This window comes from Mytilus galloprovincialis, chromosome 7 (genome assembly GCF_965363235.1).
Source record: "Mytilus galloprovincialis chromosome 7, xbMytGall1.hap1.1, whole genome shotgun sequence".
NCBI lineage: Eukaryota > Metazoa > Mollusca > Bivalvia > Mytilida > Mytilidae > Mytilus > Mytilus galloprovincialis.
Window position 1 is genome coordinate 57,756,990 of NC_134844.1, and position 18,453 is coordinate 57,775,442.

At 31.2% G+C, this 18,453-nt stretch overlaps 1 protein-coding gene and 1 long non-coding RNA gene across 3 annotated transcripts; both read right to left on the reverse strand.

Annotated features, from left to right (window-relative positions):
* Positions 1–2,767: 2,767 nt before the first annotated feature.
* Positions 2,768–5,141, reverse strand: LOC143083361 (uncharacterized). The gene is made up of 3 exons (XR_012980663.1): positions 5,002–5,141; positions 4,038–4,390; positions 2,768–3,288 (listed from the first exon to the last, which is right to left on the reverse strand). It is a non-coding gene; the product is annotated as an uncharacterized LOC143083361 (long non-coding RNA).
* Positions 5,142–9,328: 4,187 nt separating this feature from the next.
* LOC143083363 (uncharacterized) lies at positions 9,329–16,697 on the reverse strand. 2 transcript variants are annotated; one of them, XM_076259622.1, is made up of 3 exons: positions 16,554–16,697; positions 13,893–14,085; positions 9,329–10,741 (listed from the first exon to the last, which is right to left on the reverse strand). In XM_076259622.1, the coding sequence occupies exons 2-3, from the start codon at positions 14,073–14,075 to the stop codon at positions 10,604–10,606; spliced, it is 321 nt and encodes a 106-aa protein (XP_076115737.1). In that variant the 5' UTR covers positions 14,076–14,085; positions 16,554–16,697; the 3' UTR covers positions 9,329–10,603. The 2 variants fall into 2 exon arrangements, with proteins under 2 accessions (XP_076115737.1, XP_076115736.1); XM_076259621.1 differs by lacking the exon at positions 16,554–16,697 and adding an exon at positions 14,581–15,627.
* Between the last annotated feature and the right edge of the window lie 1,756 nt (positions 16,698–18,453).

Sequence of the window (18,453 nt, forward strand, 5' to 3'; positions counted from 1 at the left end):
ACCAGGCATTGTTTAAGTGGCTGTCAGCTTGGGTTTGGTCATTGTATGAATATTTTCTCATGAAAACTACAGAGTATCCATTTTGTTCATTTCCTTACTTTTAACTGGTCACTGAACTCTCAAGCTGTTAAAACTCGTAAAACGGCGATTGACATTGTCCATAAACTTAAGGTGTTTGTGACTTAAAAAGACTTATTAGGGTTCATCCTCCGATATATGTAAAACAAGATTTGTTCACTCATATGTACGATAATAATTGGTGTTTGATATGTAAAAACATACTTTCAAAGGAAAGGGGAGGAATGAAAAATTGTAAAACTTCGTGAAAACTCATTAGCAACATTTATTAACATTGTGTAAAAGTCTAGGGTCACCGTTTTGATGAAAAATGCAATGTCAGATATAATAATAACCTTTCAAAATGTGTAATAGGTTGGTTATATGTATACTAAAAACATGTCATAAGACTTGACCAGAACGGAAGAAAAAAAATAATTGCAAGTATATTTATAGTAAACTAGAGTGCAAAATACTGCTTCTGCAATACCTCGACACGTTAAGAACATGAATATAGAAATAGGAAGATTTGGTATGATTGCCAATGAGACAACTCTCCATCAAAGACCAAAATGACACAGAAGTTAACAACTATGTGGCACTGTACGCTTTTCGTCAAAGAGCAAAACCCGTACTGCAAAGTAAGCTATAAAAGCCCCGAAATAGCAAATATAAAACAATTCAAACGAGGAAAACTAGCGGCCTAATTTATGTACATAACAAGAAACAACGAACAAATATGATAAACAGCACAAAACGCTGAATTACATTTAATAAATAAAATAACACATAGCTGAGAGGGTGATAAAGCAGATTGGTACCCCTCGAAAAAGCATTGTCAACCTTGGCTTCGCCGCGGTTGACAATGTTTTCTCGGGGTACCAATCGGCTCTATCACCCTCTCAGCTATGTGTTATTTATATAATGTCAGATAAGAAATGTTTTTTTCCCAGTACAACAGAAAACTAACGACTTGATTTAATTTAAGCTTGTAGCCTCAAACAACAACCTACAGCCAGAGACGACAACTATACTACAGGCAGTAACAAAAAACTTGGTCAGTACAGGTATTGTCTGATAAATTTCCTTCATCATCCTTCATAACGCTCATCACTGAAATCTCATTCGTCTCAACTCGGAGAGTAGTGGATTCTACCGAGGATTGCCGAATGACTGAAATCTATGAGAAAAGACCTAACTTAAAGTACTAGAGGCAATGAAGCATCAAAACACCTAATCTTTGCGAATGAAAATCAAAAATCAAAAAAAAAAAAAAAATAGGCAATTATGTCAATTGACGGAAAACAAGCAATAATCTCAATTTTAAATAAAATAACTCAGAATGTTTTTGTGTGCTAAACGTCCAGTGGCAAATATTTCATCCAAATTCAGAACGATAGACGTATAATAGATGTGAAGTAAACGTCAATGACGCATCAAACCAACAACAATTATAACCAAAGACATCTATAGTGCAAAAAACAGTCTTTAACAATTATATAGTTTGGTGTTTTACAACATGTGCTCCTTTGAAGGAGGGATTTTCTGGAACATTACATAATATGGCAAGCTCTATATTGTCCAGAGTCTACATGTATAAAAATTGTGAAGAATTTGAACATCTGACATCATCTTCCAATATCCAAAGTAACGAAATTATTTATAGGACGTCGACATTTTGATATTCTTTTTTTGGTAAGTATCTCATTGGTTTTTTCCTGTATCTCCTTTTTGAAGAATTTAATGTTGATTTTTGAAATTTTTGGGCTGTAAAATTGTTGATCAGAGAACATCTGTATGATGGGAGCGCTTCATGCTAAAAATATGCACATGATAAATGCTTTTACAGCCCAATAATTGCGAAAAAGAAACATAAAGTTTTTATAATGTCATTTTATCCTAGATCTATAAAATTACAGGTAAAATAAAGTTTTTATTTGGTTTCTTTATGCATCGCTGTAATGGGGCACATGCAAATGCTATATCAACTCCGCGGATTTTTATGCATCGACCATTCATCTTTTCATGAAGAATGATTTTTTCAAAGAGAAGGTAAAAATTAATCGTTTTCATTGAAAAATAAAGAAAAGAATAATTCTTAATAATTGAGTTTCAGAAATGAATATTATTCCTGCATGTTAGTGAAAATAAGTCTGTTTTCAAGAAATAAAGTCGAAACAGTTTAAAGAAAAGTCCATAAAATGTTTGATCGATCTTTTAACTGGTTGATGAAATCGAACTGTTCTGAGGGGAAGAAAACCGATGCAGTTTCACAAGTCATATAAAAAATGTTTGCATCCAACTATTCGTTGTAGTTAGAAATATGCTGAAAGGGAGATAAACCACATGAATTTAGAGGGATGGTGATGACGTGTTCAATTTAGCCAGTTGATTTGCATTGCGGATGCGGATCTCTTTGATTTCTCCCAAGAAGATAAAGAAATCTAGAATTTTGCTACTCTTTGTATTCTATTACATGTGCATAAAAGTCCCTCGTTTAGATAAACGTGACCTCTTGTCTGTTTGTTTTATTATCTTTTATGGAAATCAATTCAAGAATTATAAGAATAGTCGGGCTTTTTTCCTTTCACTCGGAATAAAATAATTCATGAAGACAAAAACCTCTTCAAACTTCATATTTCAATGTGAACTGAAAGAATTAAAAAAAAAACAAGAAGTTGTATCTGTGTAAATTGTTTATTGGTATTTACAGATTATATAAATAAATTATTATAATTAAATAAATATGTAACAATATTTACAATATATTATAGTATATACAATATTAATATTATAATGCAATACAGTTTTTACAATTGCTCACAACTTGCACCAAATAGTCTCAATCTGTACATACATCGCGTCAGTAGCGCCCTTTTCGGGTTAAGAGTTTTACCAAAGGCTCTGTAGTGTATGTAACACAAGATGAGTCTGTTTGCAATAGGCTCTGGTAATTAAATTCTTTGTTTGATTTGTGCATCCCTGTTAAAGCCGCAACGATTGAAATAAATATTTCACCGTCTGTACAGTTGGCTGTTGCGTGAGCACAGTCTTGCAAGATTACTTCCGGACGTCTAACAGCAGACGAAATTTTCACTGGAACATTTTGTACATTCCATAACCAGCAAATGCACCAAGTATCGTCCCAATGATGATTATCAATGAAAATATGAATCCGTTGAATACTGTAAGTTCTTTGTATTGCCTGGTAACCGTTGGCAATGGTAAAGTCTGAAATTAAAATAAAATTCATTTTAAAGATATTTTAGTCATACGTTAAGAGTAAGGTGTTCAAGGGCAACTAATTATGCTAAAGAAAAATGAATAATTGTTCTTAAAATTCACAGTTTTACCTGTATATAAGGTTTTTTAAACTTGAGCACCACACCACACTGTAAATATCTGTAAATATTTTAAAACCATATATCCCCAAGTGGGAGTGCTCCGATATATAACGGAGGAATCTACCTGAACAGAACAGAACAAAACAACAAATCAAACTGAAGAAAAAAATCAGGATAGTATCGAAATGCACTACATTCAGATTTTCGTTGTACAAGCCTAACAAATACAGGGTTGCATTACAGTGCAGATACCAGTCCACGAACAAAGTTTTTCTTTTTATATTTCTGTATTTTCCCTCTTCCAATTTTGGTATAAATAGTGAAAATACAAGATGGCCGCATAATTGTGGACAATTGCGGGTAACATTTATAAACCAAAAGTAATGGTATAGACAGAGCGATCGAATTCAAACTGATATTGTTACGCACTCTCAGAAATGTGAAACAGTTGATATATTTTTTTCAATTTATTATCCTGAGTTTTAAAGATAGGGACAGTATTTAAAAAAAACAAAAAACGCTCTCTATGTTTATTGCAAATTTAACTATGATAGCATGTACATAAACGATTAGGTGTAAATCCTAAAGAAATAGAGTATATTTAATGGATTCCATCTAAATATAAAATCAACTTACAGTTCCTTGGTAAACTGGTTTATTGGTGAAATATCTGAAATCGACGACTGGTAAATTTACTTTGCTTCGCTCAAAACTTGGTACAACGAAAGGAACACCAACGTTCCCAACTGTTCCTTGGTTCACTGATAGATTGATGCGTGTGTCTGTTTTCTTTATATGTTTTGACGTAGTTTGCGCTGTGGTGGCTATCAAGTCGGGTACAGCGACAGGGTAAGACTTCATCAATCTCGGTTCTGGTAGAATAGCCAATGGGTTTGACACAATATTCATTTTACCAATTTTCTGACCAACTGTTGTCTGGTATTTGGCAGATGAGGTTATGTTTGAGTGATACATCCTTGTAACTGTGACTAAAATGGGAAAATATATAAGAATAAGAAAATATAATGATTGCCGCATGGGGCGATTCTCCCGTTTAAAATTTCAAAAGGCATAAAAGTTAACAATAATAGAACATTTTGGGATAATTTAAATTGCAATTTATTTCTAATATTCATGTTTAAATTTTCTCAAATATACATGATTTCGACTGAGAAATATTTGGTGCTGTAATAATTTATTAAAAAAGGGAGTATTTTCATAAATCATGCATGCCGATCAGGCTCAATAAATAATGCTTTAATATGCACATGGATAATATGTACGTGTAATACAGGTAATATCTTTAAATAAGTTTACCAGTTTTAAAAAAAAAAAGGAAATTAAATTTCAATCATTGATTTAATGAAATTCGTTTAAATCTGGAAAGGGATTTTTTAATAGACTGAATATAGATACATATTATCATCAAATAAATATCTTTACTAAAGTGATAGCTTCTTTCAAATATGTAAAAAAAAATTATTCATTTTGACGTCCATCTAGTAAATATTTACTTTTTTTACATATAGATTTATCATTTATATTGTTGTATAATAAAATTGACAAAATACTCTTTTTTTATTTTTAAAATCGTTCTTACCTTCAGGACAATGCAGGAGGTATAATTAAATAAATAAATATTTATTATATTAATCTTGAACTGCCTTGGTTTCTTGTTATAAATATTGTTGGAATGTTAAGACTAAAACTGGTATGATACTTTTACAGACATTCTGGAAACATTTATATTAAACGAATTTGTTTTCTTTGTACATAGAGCACTTCTTGAGGATTACAATTAGCAGTACTTCATGAGTAATTAAAAAACTATACTTAATGAGTAATTACAAAGTATACTTTCGGAGTAATCAATAAGTTATAATCCGCTCAGTCTGTAGTTACTGAATTGATTTTTAATTAGCTTTCGCATACATAAAAAATCATTGATGATGTTTGCATAGCAGGTTTTTGTTGATGATTTTTTATGGATTGGATTGTATGTATAAGGATTTTATATAGTCTCCCATAACTCTTTTTACAGTGCCTCGTGTTTTGTATAAATTATTTAATATATGTTTAAATTTGATAAAATTCCGTCAGTATGGTATAAAGGGATTATCATACCTATCCAAAAATCTTCTACATCGGTTCCCAGGCCGGGATCCTTTGTCTTATCGGGGAATAACTTTGGCACCTTGTGCCTATAAATTATATTGTAGTATTTTAAACAATAGATTGGTAAATTGGTTAGATCATAGAGATATTTTACTTGATGAACAAAATGGGTTTCGTAAAAGTAGAAGTACTATTGATCATTTCAGCACAATTACGTCAATTATTGAGACAAGGAAATGTAAAATAGTGTCAACTTTTACTGTCTTTGTAGATTTTAAGAAAGCTTATGCTACAGTGAACAGGAGTTTATTATTTTTTGGAATTAGTTCAAAATTATCACAACGATTTACTCTCAGGTTGAATGTGCAATCAAATTGAATGGAAACTTAAATGAGTGGTTCAGTGTTAACTCAGGCTTAAAACAAGGGTAAGTTTTATCACCTATATTGTTCAACATTTGTATGGGGAATTTCATAAAAGGTATCAAAAGCCCTCTCCCTTTTTCCAAAGTCCGATATTTGTTTCCTTTCTGTTTTTAATTATTTTTTGTGTTCCATAACCCTTTTTACAGTGCCTCATGTTTTGCATAAATTATTTAATATAATAATGTTTTAAATTTGGTAAAATTCCGTCTTATATTAACATGCCAATGGTAGGATATGCATCTTGTATAAATGACTAAGACCGACTAAGGCTAATTTGAGAGGTGGTCGGAGGGGTTCTGATCCGGAAATCCCGAGATGCAGAATTAAAAGAAATTCGATCATATCCCGAAATCCTGAAATCGAAAAATATATTCCCGAATCCCGTAAGGATCAATCCCAAAATCCCGAGCTTAAAAACACAATTATTCTTCTCCTTTGATACAATGCAGCTTTTGGTAAAAGTCAAATTAAATTAAAATTCTGCACCGCTTCAAACATGAAATAAATGTAACTGCTTATATAAAGACCATTATTAGTCTTATAAAATATGCTTCTATGGCACTCTATCAGTGCTTTTTCTTTTTAGAGCTGTATTAACATGCCAATGGTAGGATATGCATCTTGTATAAATGACTAAGACCGACTAAGGCTAATTTGAGAGGTGGTCGGAGGGGTTCTGATCCCGAAATCCTGAAATCGAAAAATATATTCCCGAATCTCACAAGGATCAATCCCAAAATCTTGAGCTTAAAAATAGAGTGAAAAATAAAAAGGCAGGACAGAGATAACAGCTAAAAAAATGCAGGACAAAATTTTTCATCCTTGATTGATACGTTGTTCTGTGCAGCATTTTTTGTGATTCTTTATATCCTTATGTGTAGTATATGATAAATATTCAGAATTATATTGCATCCGGTCATCATCTCTTATGGTCCCGCAACCTGCCGATACTAATGGTTCTGCATTGAACTATCTCATACTTTTGTATAAACTTGTGCTTATGTTTTTGTGCTAAATCCGTTGGAAGTGTATTACCGAGTTGATATTTAAGTTATGGAAAATAACCCGGTATCATTGTTTCTAAATTAAATTGTTTTCTGAAATAGGTCTTGAAAAATTATCAGACAGAAGGAAGAAGCATAAACTTACTACATTTTATAAAATAAAAAATGGATTTTCTCCAAGTTATATGATAGATTTATTAGAACTTTGTTTTCTCACACCGAATGATTACAATCTTAGGAGAGACTCTCAGAACTATACCATCCAAAGGTGCAGAACAGTTTCATATTATAGAAGTGTCATGCCATCTGTTGTAAAACTCTGGAATGAATTAGATACTAATGCTAAAAAGGCTTTGTCGATTAACCAGTTCAAATATGTACTTGATAAAATATATAAACCAGAGATTCCTCCTAAATATTTTTGTTCAGGTATAAGAAAATTTAATATTATTCATTGTCAATTACGAAACGATGCAAGTAATTTAAATTCTCACTTGTTTCATGATTTTTTGACAGAAGAACCTTCCTGTCCTAAATGTTTATGTAAATGTGAAGACAATCAAAATCAAAATTATTATTTTGATTGTCCATCATACACTCTTAACAGGATGACACTCCTTAATAAACTGTCTGCTTATGGAGTTGATATTCATTTAAAGTTGATACTATTTGGTGATCAATCTATGAGTTTTGAAGACAATGTGCAGATAGGTAAGGCTGTTCATGAATATATAAAAAATTCAGAGAGATTTGTATAATGAAATGTATTTTATAGTCCAAAACCAAATTAACTTTTACTTTGTATGTCTGTATTTTATATTATATTAAGCTCTTAGACCCGAACCAGCTGAAAAATAATTAAAATTGAAACAAAAGTTATAAGGAAACGACAGTACATTGAAATTAATATTATTAAACTAAAAAGCTAATAAATACACCTTTATTTTTTGTATCATTCATATATTCAATTTGTATATCTTTAATTTCTTAAATCTATTTTTTCTCTCTCTCTTCTTATTATTAACATTCTAAATTCTTTTTATATTATTATAATTCTTTAATGTATCAATATGGTTACTACTCGCTGTCGTTTTTCTTCAGGTGCAACAATTTAGTAAAAATAAGTACATGATATCAAACATGTTGTTTTAAAAATGAGTTATTAAATTTATTATTTTAAATAACTGACTGGGGACCATTTAATGTGAGACCTCTAAATCAATGCTGGAGCTTATCACCTAGAATATTAAAACTTTTTTCATAATTTATTTTTTCTTATTTTTGTGAGTTTTGAAGCATTTTAAAAATAGTCATACTGTTGATTTTAAAACATCATTCCAGTCAGCTAAGAGATATTTTTGAAAAAATAATTCTGTTTTGTCATTATGTTTGTGTATGTGTTTCTTTGTTTGTATTTAATATATTGTACCTTGTTTTGTGGAGAGGGCTTACATAGGCTATGCCTATTGCCAAATCCAATTCAATTTTATTTGAATAAAATATTGTTTAAACTATAATTGTTTCTTGAAATTAGGTTTTGACCTAGTTTTCAGTAACTTCGAACTTTCTATAATGAGTTCTTTCAAATCAACTGGTTTGCAATTCTTTTTAGTGCATATTTTCAATTGATGTCCTTGTTCTGTTTCAAGGGTTAGTTATGATAAGAGAAAAATTGAGTTCTTATACAACCATGTTTCGGGACCTGTTATAGCTGACTGTGCGGTATGGGCTTTGCTCATTGTTGAAGGCCGTACGGTTTCTGTCTGCCATAGCTATTTAGTGCTATTTACTTCTTCAGGTCGATAGGTGCAGTTCTTACTTTTGAATTGCATAAATGTGTCTAAGTATATCTGTGACAATAATTAGGTCACCATACTGTCATGGTCATTTTTTTCAAGTTATTCTTGGAATTCCTTAGGGCGACACAACACAGTAGTTGTCTGTATCTTTGTTTCATGATAGGTAGTTATTTCATTGAAAATCATACATATTTTTTTTTGTATACAAATAAGAAGGTGTGGTATGAGTACCAAATAGACAAATCTCACAATGTATAAAAAGTTAACAATTATAGGTCTAACAATTATAGGTCTCAAAGCCTTAAACACAGAGCCTTGACTCACATCAAACAGCAAACTATAAAGGGTCTCTATATATGTACAGATATAGGAAGATGTGGTATGAGTGCCAATGATACAAGTCTCCATCCAAGTTACAATTTAGAAAAGTAAACCATTATAGGTCAAGTTACGGCCTTCAATATTGAGCTTAGGCTCACACCGAACAGCAAGCTATAAAGGGCCCCAAAAATATGTTTACATATGTTATTGAAAACACGATTTTATACATGTGTGTCACAATTAGGATACATCATTAGCTAAGGTTTTTCAACAAAATGTTTTATTCAACAAATGTTATCATATAAACATAATAAATAAATATGATGGTTTTCAAATTGACCAACCACATGTGTTTTGTAAACATGTTGATCGTAGAAGTCTCTCTTTCTACATTTATCTGTCTCTCTTCTTTTTTAATTCTACACCAGCTCATATATACCATAGACAACATATATACTCATCCCAATATCTCTCTTTCTCTTTCTCTCTCTAATATATAGTTGTACAACCTTCTTAGCACACATATACACACAAGTTGCGATATCCACATGTATACAATAACATGTATCTTTAAGACACATCATGAACTTACACAACAAAAGATCTTTGAAATCAAAAGAAAATCGTGATCATATTACACACAATGTGTGTACAAATGGTATGAAAAAGATACAGCATGGTCATGATATCATAAGCTCGGACGGGATATACACTACTTTTTTACAGTTTTAATTTAACAACACAAACTAATTTATCTTTCTTTTGGTTGTTCATCGCCGTATGGTGTTAATAACCAATCTTTGATCATCAAACTTTAAAAATGAAAATGCAGTAGCAGACGGATATATGGAAATAAGGGGTGCCCGGAAGGGTTAAATACATATTATTTGTTAATGCATAGACTTTTAACAAGTCCCACTTTTGAAGTTACCATTTTGTCCCCTTATCTATTTCAAAATCCAGGATCAACACCCAAAAAAGTTTTAGATTTAGTGTCATTGCACAATCAACCTCAACAATGAACTCTGTATCAACCTGGGTTCCTGTCATCCACACACTACAGTAGCTGTTAGCAATCTTGTGAGTTTCCGCTGATCAATAGCTATGTTACCTTGATATTTTATGATGCATGTATTTTTCGTTGTACATCAAGGTTTTGTATCCATTCCTTTTTGTAATTTCAAATTACCATAAAAGTGTGACTTCAACCTCTTATAAGAAATTTTAAGACTAAGACTGTCGATTTGCATACGAAACATAATTAGAACATATAGAAGTTGTACATAAAGACAGTTACAATTGAAAATAAAGCAGTTTATAAAAATGGGTAAAAAATGCATTTGTATCAAAAAATATATCCGCAAAAGGCACTTTTATAGTTTTTGAACAACCTTGGTTTTTGCATCGTTTTGTTAAACATATAGAAGCACCAACTCTGTTAGCAATGTTCCACTGTTCATCAACTTCTATAGTCTTTCATGGCAGCAGTTAAAATGTAACCAATCGCTACAAGGCCTCCATTTTAAAATGGTTGTCTCTTAGAACATTCCCTTATATACACCGTATCCTATTGTTCCTCCAAGGGCCATAAACAGCACTATTATTGAGGCAAATAGTATTCCCAGTAATATTTTTCTGTGTTTGTGCTTTTTCAGGTCATTTCGAAACGGTATAGTCTGAAAAAGAAAAAAAGAAACAATATAACTAGTGCACAATCTAGAGAGAAATTACCCGGATACGTACAATGTAAATTCAGACAGCGCTTATAGCCTATCTCGCGCAATAAAATCTATATTTACGATGAATACCATATTAAGATTACAGTATCTGTGATTACTAAAGACATTTTGCAGATTAAATTTGTGATTTTTAAATAAAATATTGAATTGTATTTTGCTAAAAATATAACTGGAGTTATCTACCATTGTTCATGATTGTATATTAGTGCATTGTAGTTGAACATATCTATATAATGATGGTAAATATCTAAAGAAAGAAATTTGAACTCAATTTACCATCATTATACATAATTCTTATAACATCATAGTTCATGCATTTCTCATTTAATTCCGAATAAAAAATGTTTTGCTTGTAAAGACTGGTAACTCAAATCGTAACTTATACGTCAAAGAATAACTTATCATCTATAAAATGCATGACAATGACTGGATAGGATATACATAATTATCATATACTTAGACTAAATAACATATGATTTTTACTGTATGATAATAGCATTAAATTAACGTAAATTCCATATTTTTTCGAAATGGTGCTAAGCGGGCTGATATGAAAATTTTATCACATGCTTCGATTGTTATCACACGCCTTTCCGTAACGTTATCGCGTGGCATTCCGGTGATACTCGGCAAATTCCGGAAAATACACCTCAATCCTACGTTTTCTATGAAAAAACGTACAAAACAATTATTTGGATACTGGAAAGTATATTGTGTAAAATAATAAAAAAAAAAAAACAGCAAAAAAAAAACAAAAAAAAAACAAACAAACAAATTATTAAAAAAATAGATATAGGAAGATGTGGTGTGAGTGCCAATGAGACAACTCTCAATCCAAATAACAATTTATAAAAGTAAACCATTATAGGTCAATGTACGGCCTTCAACACGGAGCCTTTGTTCACACCGAACAAAAAGCTATAAGGGCCCCAAAATTACTAGTGTAAAACCGTTCAAATGCATTTTTAAAAGTTTCAAACATAATTTAGAAAGTTACTTTAAAAAAGTTGACTTTTCTCAAGAAGTGTTCATTATGTATATATAGTTTTGTCGATTCGTCCGTATAAAAATATGTGTTTCTTCTCTGTTGAGGCATATGATAGATAGATTTCATATCAAATGTACGAAATTTGGGGTCCGACGTCCGTGAACTTTTCACTCTTTGAGCTTCTTTAAACTCGGTCAATATCAGCCCTCGAGCCATGCGGCTCTTGGGCTGATATTGAACCTAGGGCTGATAATACATGCGATATGAAAAATGCCATCTGATATTATCATTTGACTGCACTTTTGAACTATCAAAGGTTTTGACCAACCTTAGAAGATATAGATATCAAGTCAGTAACACAGGGTTCAAAGTATGCAACCTTTACACCCCATCCCAACCCCAAACGGCAATGGTAAAATAGTTACTCATTGTAAAGGTGCGTGATTCTTAATTTTTTTTGATTGGAAATTGTCCTTGAATCATTCTTTGAAGTTACTCTATTTTATAACTACAAAGGGGCTTTTTTATCTTCCTATTTCCTTCAATAAACATTACAACTAATTATATTTTTAGATAAAGGAAGAAACAAAGAATCATTGTAAAGTTATCACGCAAAACCCCAATTATAATAATTTCCGATATATAAATGTATCTATATATGGCTAAAACGGATATAAGTAATCACTTAACGTCAACGTATTAATTACTACAATTATTATACATGTATATTAGTATTTTTAATTTTCCGTGATTTGAATGATTTTAAATTGTATCGAGGTTTTTCTTATCAAGAACCTTTTCCCAGAAAGTGTAACAAGAAAAAAGTATTAAATATGAATGTATGTACATGTATGTATCGGTAGATTCCCATGAATGAATAGAACAATGTAATGTTTTACAAATCGGCGATAGGATTAACCGCCCCTTTCATCCATTTTTTTCCAAATAAAATTTTGATTATTAAATTACAGAAGTATGGTCAAGATTACAGCTATTACGACCGTAGTGGAAATTTCCTTCAATATCAATATACATGTATATATATCTTTATTCTCACAAACCAAATTAAAAAGGTAAAGAGATATATAAGATAAGAAGGCTATGTTATATACTCTTGATATTACTGACCATTGGATCCGAGTCTAGTATCATGAAAAATATTGATCGCCTAATTCCAACTGTTTATTAAGCAGCATTCGTGAATAGTACCACTATTAAAAGTCCAGTTCTTGGCTAACGAAACCCATGAAATCAAAGTGATAAGATATTAAGAAGATCGATACCATAAAACACTTCGAATACTAGTAGTCCAATATTCCATTGATATCCAGCCTTACTGGGTCCGATTTAGCGGAATCTTAGAATACTTTTGAAAAGAGTTGTATAGACATAGCCACATATTTACCATGTAAAAGTCCCTATCTACTAAGTATATATGGGAAACCAAAAATTAATATCAATGTTATCAAGAACAGATTGCTATACTGATCTTTGTTCAAGTTTTTTGTGTTTTCTGTTGGGTAGCTGAGAGTGTAACAAATTCGCAGTCGATGACGATACATGTTTATGTATGTAATGTTATTATTGTGTCGAATCTGTTATGAAGACAAAACTATAAGTGGGAATGCAGTCATTTTGGACAATGGTTGTCTGTGCAACATATTTACCAGAAATATCTTATACAGAATTTTGAATTGCTTCACGGGTTCACTTTGAAATGTTCAATTAACAAAAACTGAAGAGATAGATATGTTTGAAAGGGTTGTAACTCTGTCCAGGAATGGGATAAACGCCAATGAAACAGCAACCACACAAGGAAAAATAGCCGATACAACACACAGGATTAAACTTCTTACCATTATCGAAAAGGTTTTATACAATATGACAACCTCTACATTAGCTGCGGAACCGTAGCTCCTTGTTCCTCATTGTATTTTTTGACTATTTGGGGATCAACCGGGTCCGCAAATAGTCAAAATAATATCATAAGGACCTAAGAGCTACGGTTCCGCAGCTACCTCTACAGAAATGTTGAGTATTTGTTTTTAAAGAAACAAGTCCAATCAAGTCCTGGATATAGAAAAAAAAATCATGACTTACTGTTGGTTGGTATACAGGGAGATAACTCCTGTAGTCTATACATTCCTGAGATGTTTTTTTCTTTGTCATTAACTGACTTTGGATGTCTTCATCCGGCATATAAACAGCTAACACGTCACATTTTGCTTTTTTCTTTTCTTCGTTCTCTTTTTGACTTCCCATTACAATATTTGTGTTGTACATCTTTGGTTTCCTGAAAATAAAGATATTAATGTATTAATTAAAAAAAACATTCTGACTTATAACAGACCAGAAATTCAAAGTGTTAGTACTTAAATTACATTTTCTTTCAATTGTTCCTCAGCTGAATGTTGGACTGATAAAATTTGACTTCATTGGACCTGTCTTTTAATCTGATGTAAATTATATGAATAATTTATAGTTAATTTAAAAGTTTAAACGCTGGAAATAAAAGACCTTTATTACTTGTTAAACATCATTTGAGTAGATACATACATTTTCACGTCTTTTTGAATTAATGTAATAAATAATGCGAAGTTTCATATAAGTACTATAGATTGTATTTCGTCATAAGTATTTATTCATACAAGTCATAAAAACTTCCCTTAACAGTCATGAGCATGTACTTGAACTGAAATACTTGTATCCGTTGTACTTAAATACATGTATGAGAAACAAAGTCCATTGAGCAGTCAACAATAAAAACCAAAACTGAATATAGACTTACGTCTTAAGCTTTTCAAACTTTGTGCGACTTCCCGATCGGGTCATGTTTATTCAATTAGTAACAAAAATAATAATAATTCACATGTATTTATTGGAATTTTATGTTTCGGTTTTGTCTTTGATGTTTTTTTTTAGTAAAATCACATAATTCAATTATCTGATTGAGTGACAGATTGCCTTTGGTGACACGATTATCTCCGAGCAATTATAACACCTCCTAAAGTCAATTGATCAAAGGTTTGATGTGATTAATACAATCAGTGCGATCTAAGACATATGAGGTGCAATTTTTTGTCTGTAAAACTACTGAAAGATTTACATGTAAGATTTAAGATTGTATTCAGAAACATTTGAAACAATTCGAAATCTACCAATAATATAGACGGAAACGTTATAAATAAACTCAATACTAATGTCTCGATTTAAACGGTTGTCGAAGATGAAAGTCATTTCTTCTACACCTGTCATATTAACACTGAGATAACTTTAGCACATAATAATTTCTATAGCACATGCATGGGGTTGACTTAAGTTATCCCAGGGCATAACACAAATTGTACTTTCATACATACAAATGTTAGTATTTGTATATGAAACTGTGGTCGTAATATTTAATTGATTGAAAAGTTGTTTAACACTCTATAAAGATAAACATTATCTAGAACAGAGTCATATCATACAATGTCTCTGTTTAGAATTATAAACGAGACACACAGCTTAGATTATTGAAAAATTCCACATATCTATTTATAACTTGAGTAGTCTAGACTATTTTCATACAATACGTTAACAGACATTTATTTACCAGATAGTATACCATTTTAGGATTAAATTTGATATACATTAATATATATTTTATTTGATTTTAAACTAAAAAAAAAAAGAATTGTGTGTGCTACAAAAAAACGAAAAAACAATCAATAAACTGAAAAAAAAGTTTAAATAATTTTGACTTTTTTTCGTTTACAAATAAAACCTGTATCAGAATAACGAGTACAAAAAGACATATACCGAAACTTTTTCCGTTTTCCAAATAAAACCTGTGTCACGGAATAACAAGTAAAAAAAGAGGTATCACAGACTAAGTGTTCAAAATATATCTAACCTTGTAATGTCTGATATATTACCAGTTTTGAAACTCCAATTTTTGTTTATAAATGTACAAAGTAAATATTCTATCAAATGTACAATGATTGTATTTGAGTGGAAACACGAATAATATGGAGGCGTTTATAGCTATAGAACCTTTAGGGGACAATTACTAAGTACTAAACATGCCAAAATTAGTAATAAAACAATTATATATTAGTTACAATATGCCAAACTTATCTACAAATCGTAAATATCGATCATAATTAGTAAATTATTATACCTCAATAGTTTATCTTTCTTCCGTGTTAGTTGATAGACAGCATTGCGTGACACTACTATACTTAACAATATTTAAAAAATCTGTGAATTTTCAGATGATTATCATTCATGTATTTTTGTAAATGGTAAATATATTAGTACGAGTGAAATAAATATATATTCCCCTAATTATATAATTTTCTTGTTCTTAATATAAAAATGTAGTATGTCTAAGTCTCCGACTTCCAGGATAACCGAGTTTTCTCTCCCCCCTCTCTCTCTCTCAAATAATATAACAAAAAACACATTAAAAATATATACTTTGTTATCGAGCATACCAACATTCAACTTACAAATCTTTTTTAAACTTTCAGGTTAATTTCGCATTTCAAGATAACAACTTGTCTTTTATGTTAAACATTAAATGTAGTACATGTAACTCGAACTTTCAATAATATTTTTCTGATGTTTAAGTCGTATCCCTTTGTCTTGAATATTTGACAAATTTTCAAGGTATTTCCATTTAAAAACTATTTTTAGTATATGGTTATATAGATCATAATTATAGAACAGTAACTAACTTCATTTTATTTAAACAAAAATGTTATAAAAGGAGATAAATACCTTTTCGTTTTTAGTTTTAATGCTGTTCCACATTTACAAATCCATGTTCTTGTTAAATTTCTTTGTGATCAAATCTCCACGCGATATCTATTCTATTAATCTGTCTTCTTTGTGTATTTACTAGGTAAACCCTGATGACGTACAAACTAGGATTTTCAGGTTTATTTTTAGCAACAAAACATGGGATTGTCCAATGAAAAGTTATTGGGAATTACGTATTTAACTTACCTGTTTATACATCACCCAATCACCACGACAGGAAACTTCCGTAACTTTTGTCTATGGAACTGTTGTGTTCACACGAACAGAGACGGATTTAGGGGGGGGGGGGGGGGGGGGGGGGGGGGGGAGGGAGTACCCGGTCCCCCGTTTTTTAGGAAAAATTAAGTTGTCTACATGTATAGGGAATCACTGAAGCGGGCCCTCTCGTAGGCAGTCAGTGAAAAACAAAAAATTCTGAATCCGCCACTGACGAATAAGGATATTTTAATCCTTTTCTTTAAAATGATGATTCTAAGTAAAACTATATATGGTATATAGTATACTTTTGTTCTTCCAATTCTTTTTTTAATTTAGAGATTTTTAAACTGGGTCTCCTATTTTCACCACTCAGGTTGCAATATAAGGTTAATGATTTTTTTTTCACGACAGGGCTAGGGCTATTTTTAATCAAGTTTTCATATATTCACAGCCTAACAATTTATATGCATACTTAAAACAAGATGATAATGATAGTGGATGTATATTTAATGTCCAGTGTCGAATTATGTGAATATTCAAGACGAGAACATGTTAAGTTATAGTTATTGACCAAGCAAGTCGGTATATACGATTTAATCTGCACAGCTCTGGTGACCCTAATCAACCCAAACGACGTAGGAGTTCGGGTTAAAGGGTCATGAATATTTACTGTGTTTTGTATTAGACCTACACGATGCACCAGTCTTAAAAAGCTTTGCTTGTGTGTCAATTGGCATTTATTTTGCGCCAAAAAAAATCTTTAATTTGCGCCAAAAACCATATTTCATGGCGCCAAAATAAAACATTTCAATTGCGCCAAAAATATAGTTGAATACAGGTAAATAGTATAACAAAATAGTTTTATTCAAAAGATACTTTAAATGATAAGTTTAAAACACACCAAATTGTGTTTTAGAATTAGTATTAAAAATCTCCTTTTCCTAAATTATGATAAAACATATTCTTAAAAAGTGACTACTCATAATATTAATGTTAACAAAATTCTGCTATAAATTAAAGTGATCATGAAACCTAAAAGAAAGCACTATGCACTGGAGTACAATCAAAAGTATGTTCTGACACAGGACTTGTAAGCAACGGTTCGTGTGTTCTCGTGTTCATTTGATAACCTATATAAGTACAAAAATGTATGTGTGGTCATAAAAGAATACAAACTTATTTCGTCTTTATAAAAGGAAAGAAGATTGGGGTATTATTTCTAATGAGACAATTATCTACCAAATTTCAAATGAAGATTATGAAAGCAACTATAGGTAACCGTACGATCTTCAAAAATGAGGAAAACCCGTACCTATATATATATAAAAAAAAAAGATGTGGTATGATTGCCAACGAGACAACTCTCTACAAGAGACCAAATGACACAGAAATTAACAACTATAGGTCACCGTACGGCCTTCAACAATAAGCAATGTCCATAACGCATAGTCAGCTATAAAAGGCCCCGGAATGACAAAGTAAAACAATTCAACAGTCTGAGAGAAAACTAACGACCTAATTAATGTACAAAACAATGAACGAAAAGCATAGTCGGCTATCTACGGCCAGACATGAAAAATATGAAACAATCAATTACTTGGGAAATGTAACGGCGCAGAAGTGATACCACAAACATGTGAGTATTATATAATTCCAAACT

Bases quoted from the DNA above. Each gene is read 5' to 3' on its own strand.
- LOC143083363 (XM_076259621.1), bottom strand. From the start codon at position 14,624: ATGACCCGATCGGGAAGTCGCACAAAGTTTGAAAAGCTTAAGAC. The intron at 14,086-14,580 runs GTAAGTCTATAT...CTTTATTTTCAG, and splicing joins AAGTTTGAAAAGCTTAAGAC to GAAACCAAAGATGTACAACA. The intron at 10,742-13,892 runs GTAAGTCATGAT...TTTCTTTTTCAG, and splicing joins TCCCTGTATACCAACCAACA to ACTATACCGTTTCGAAATGA.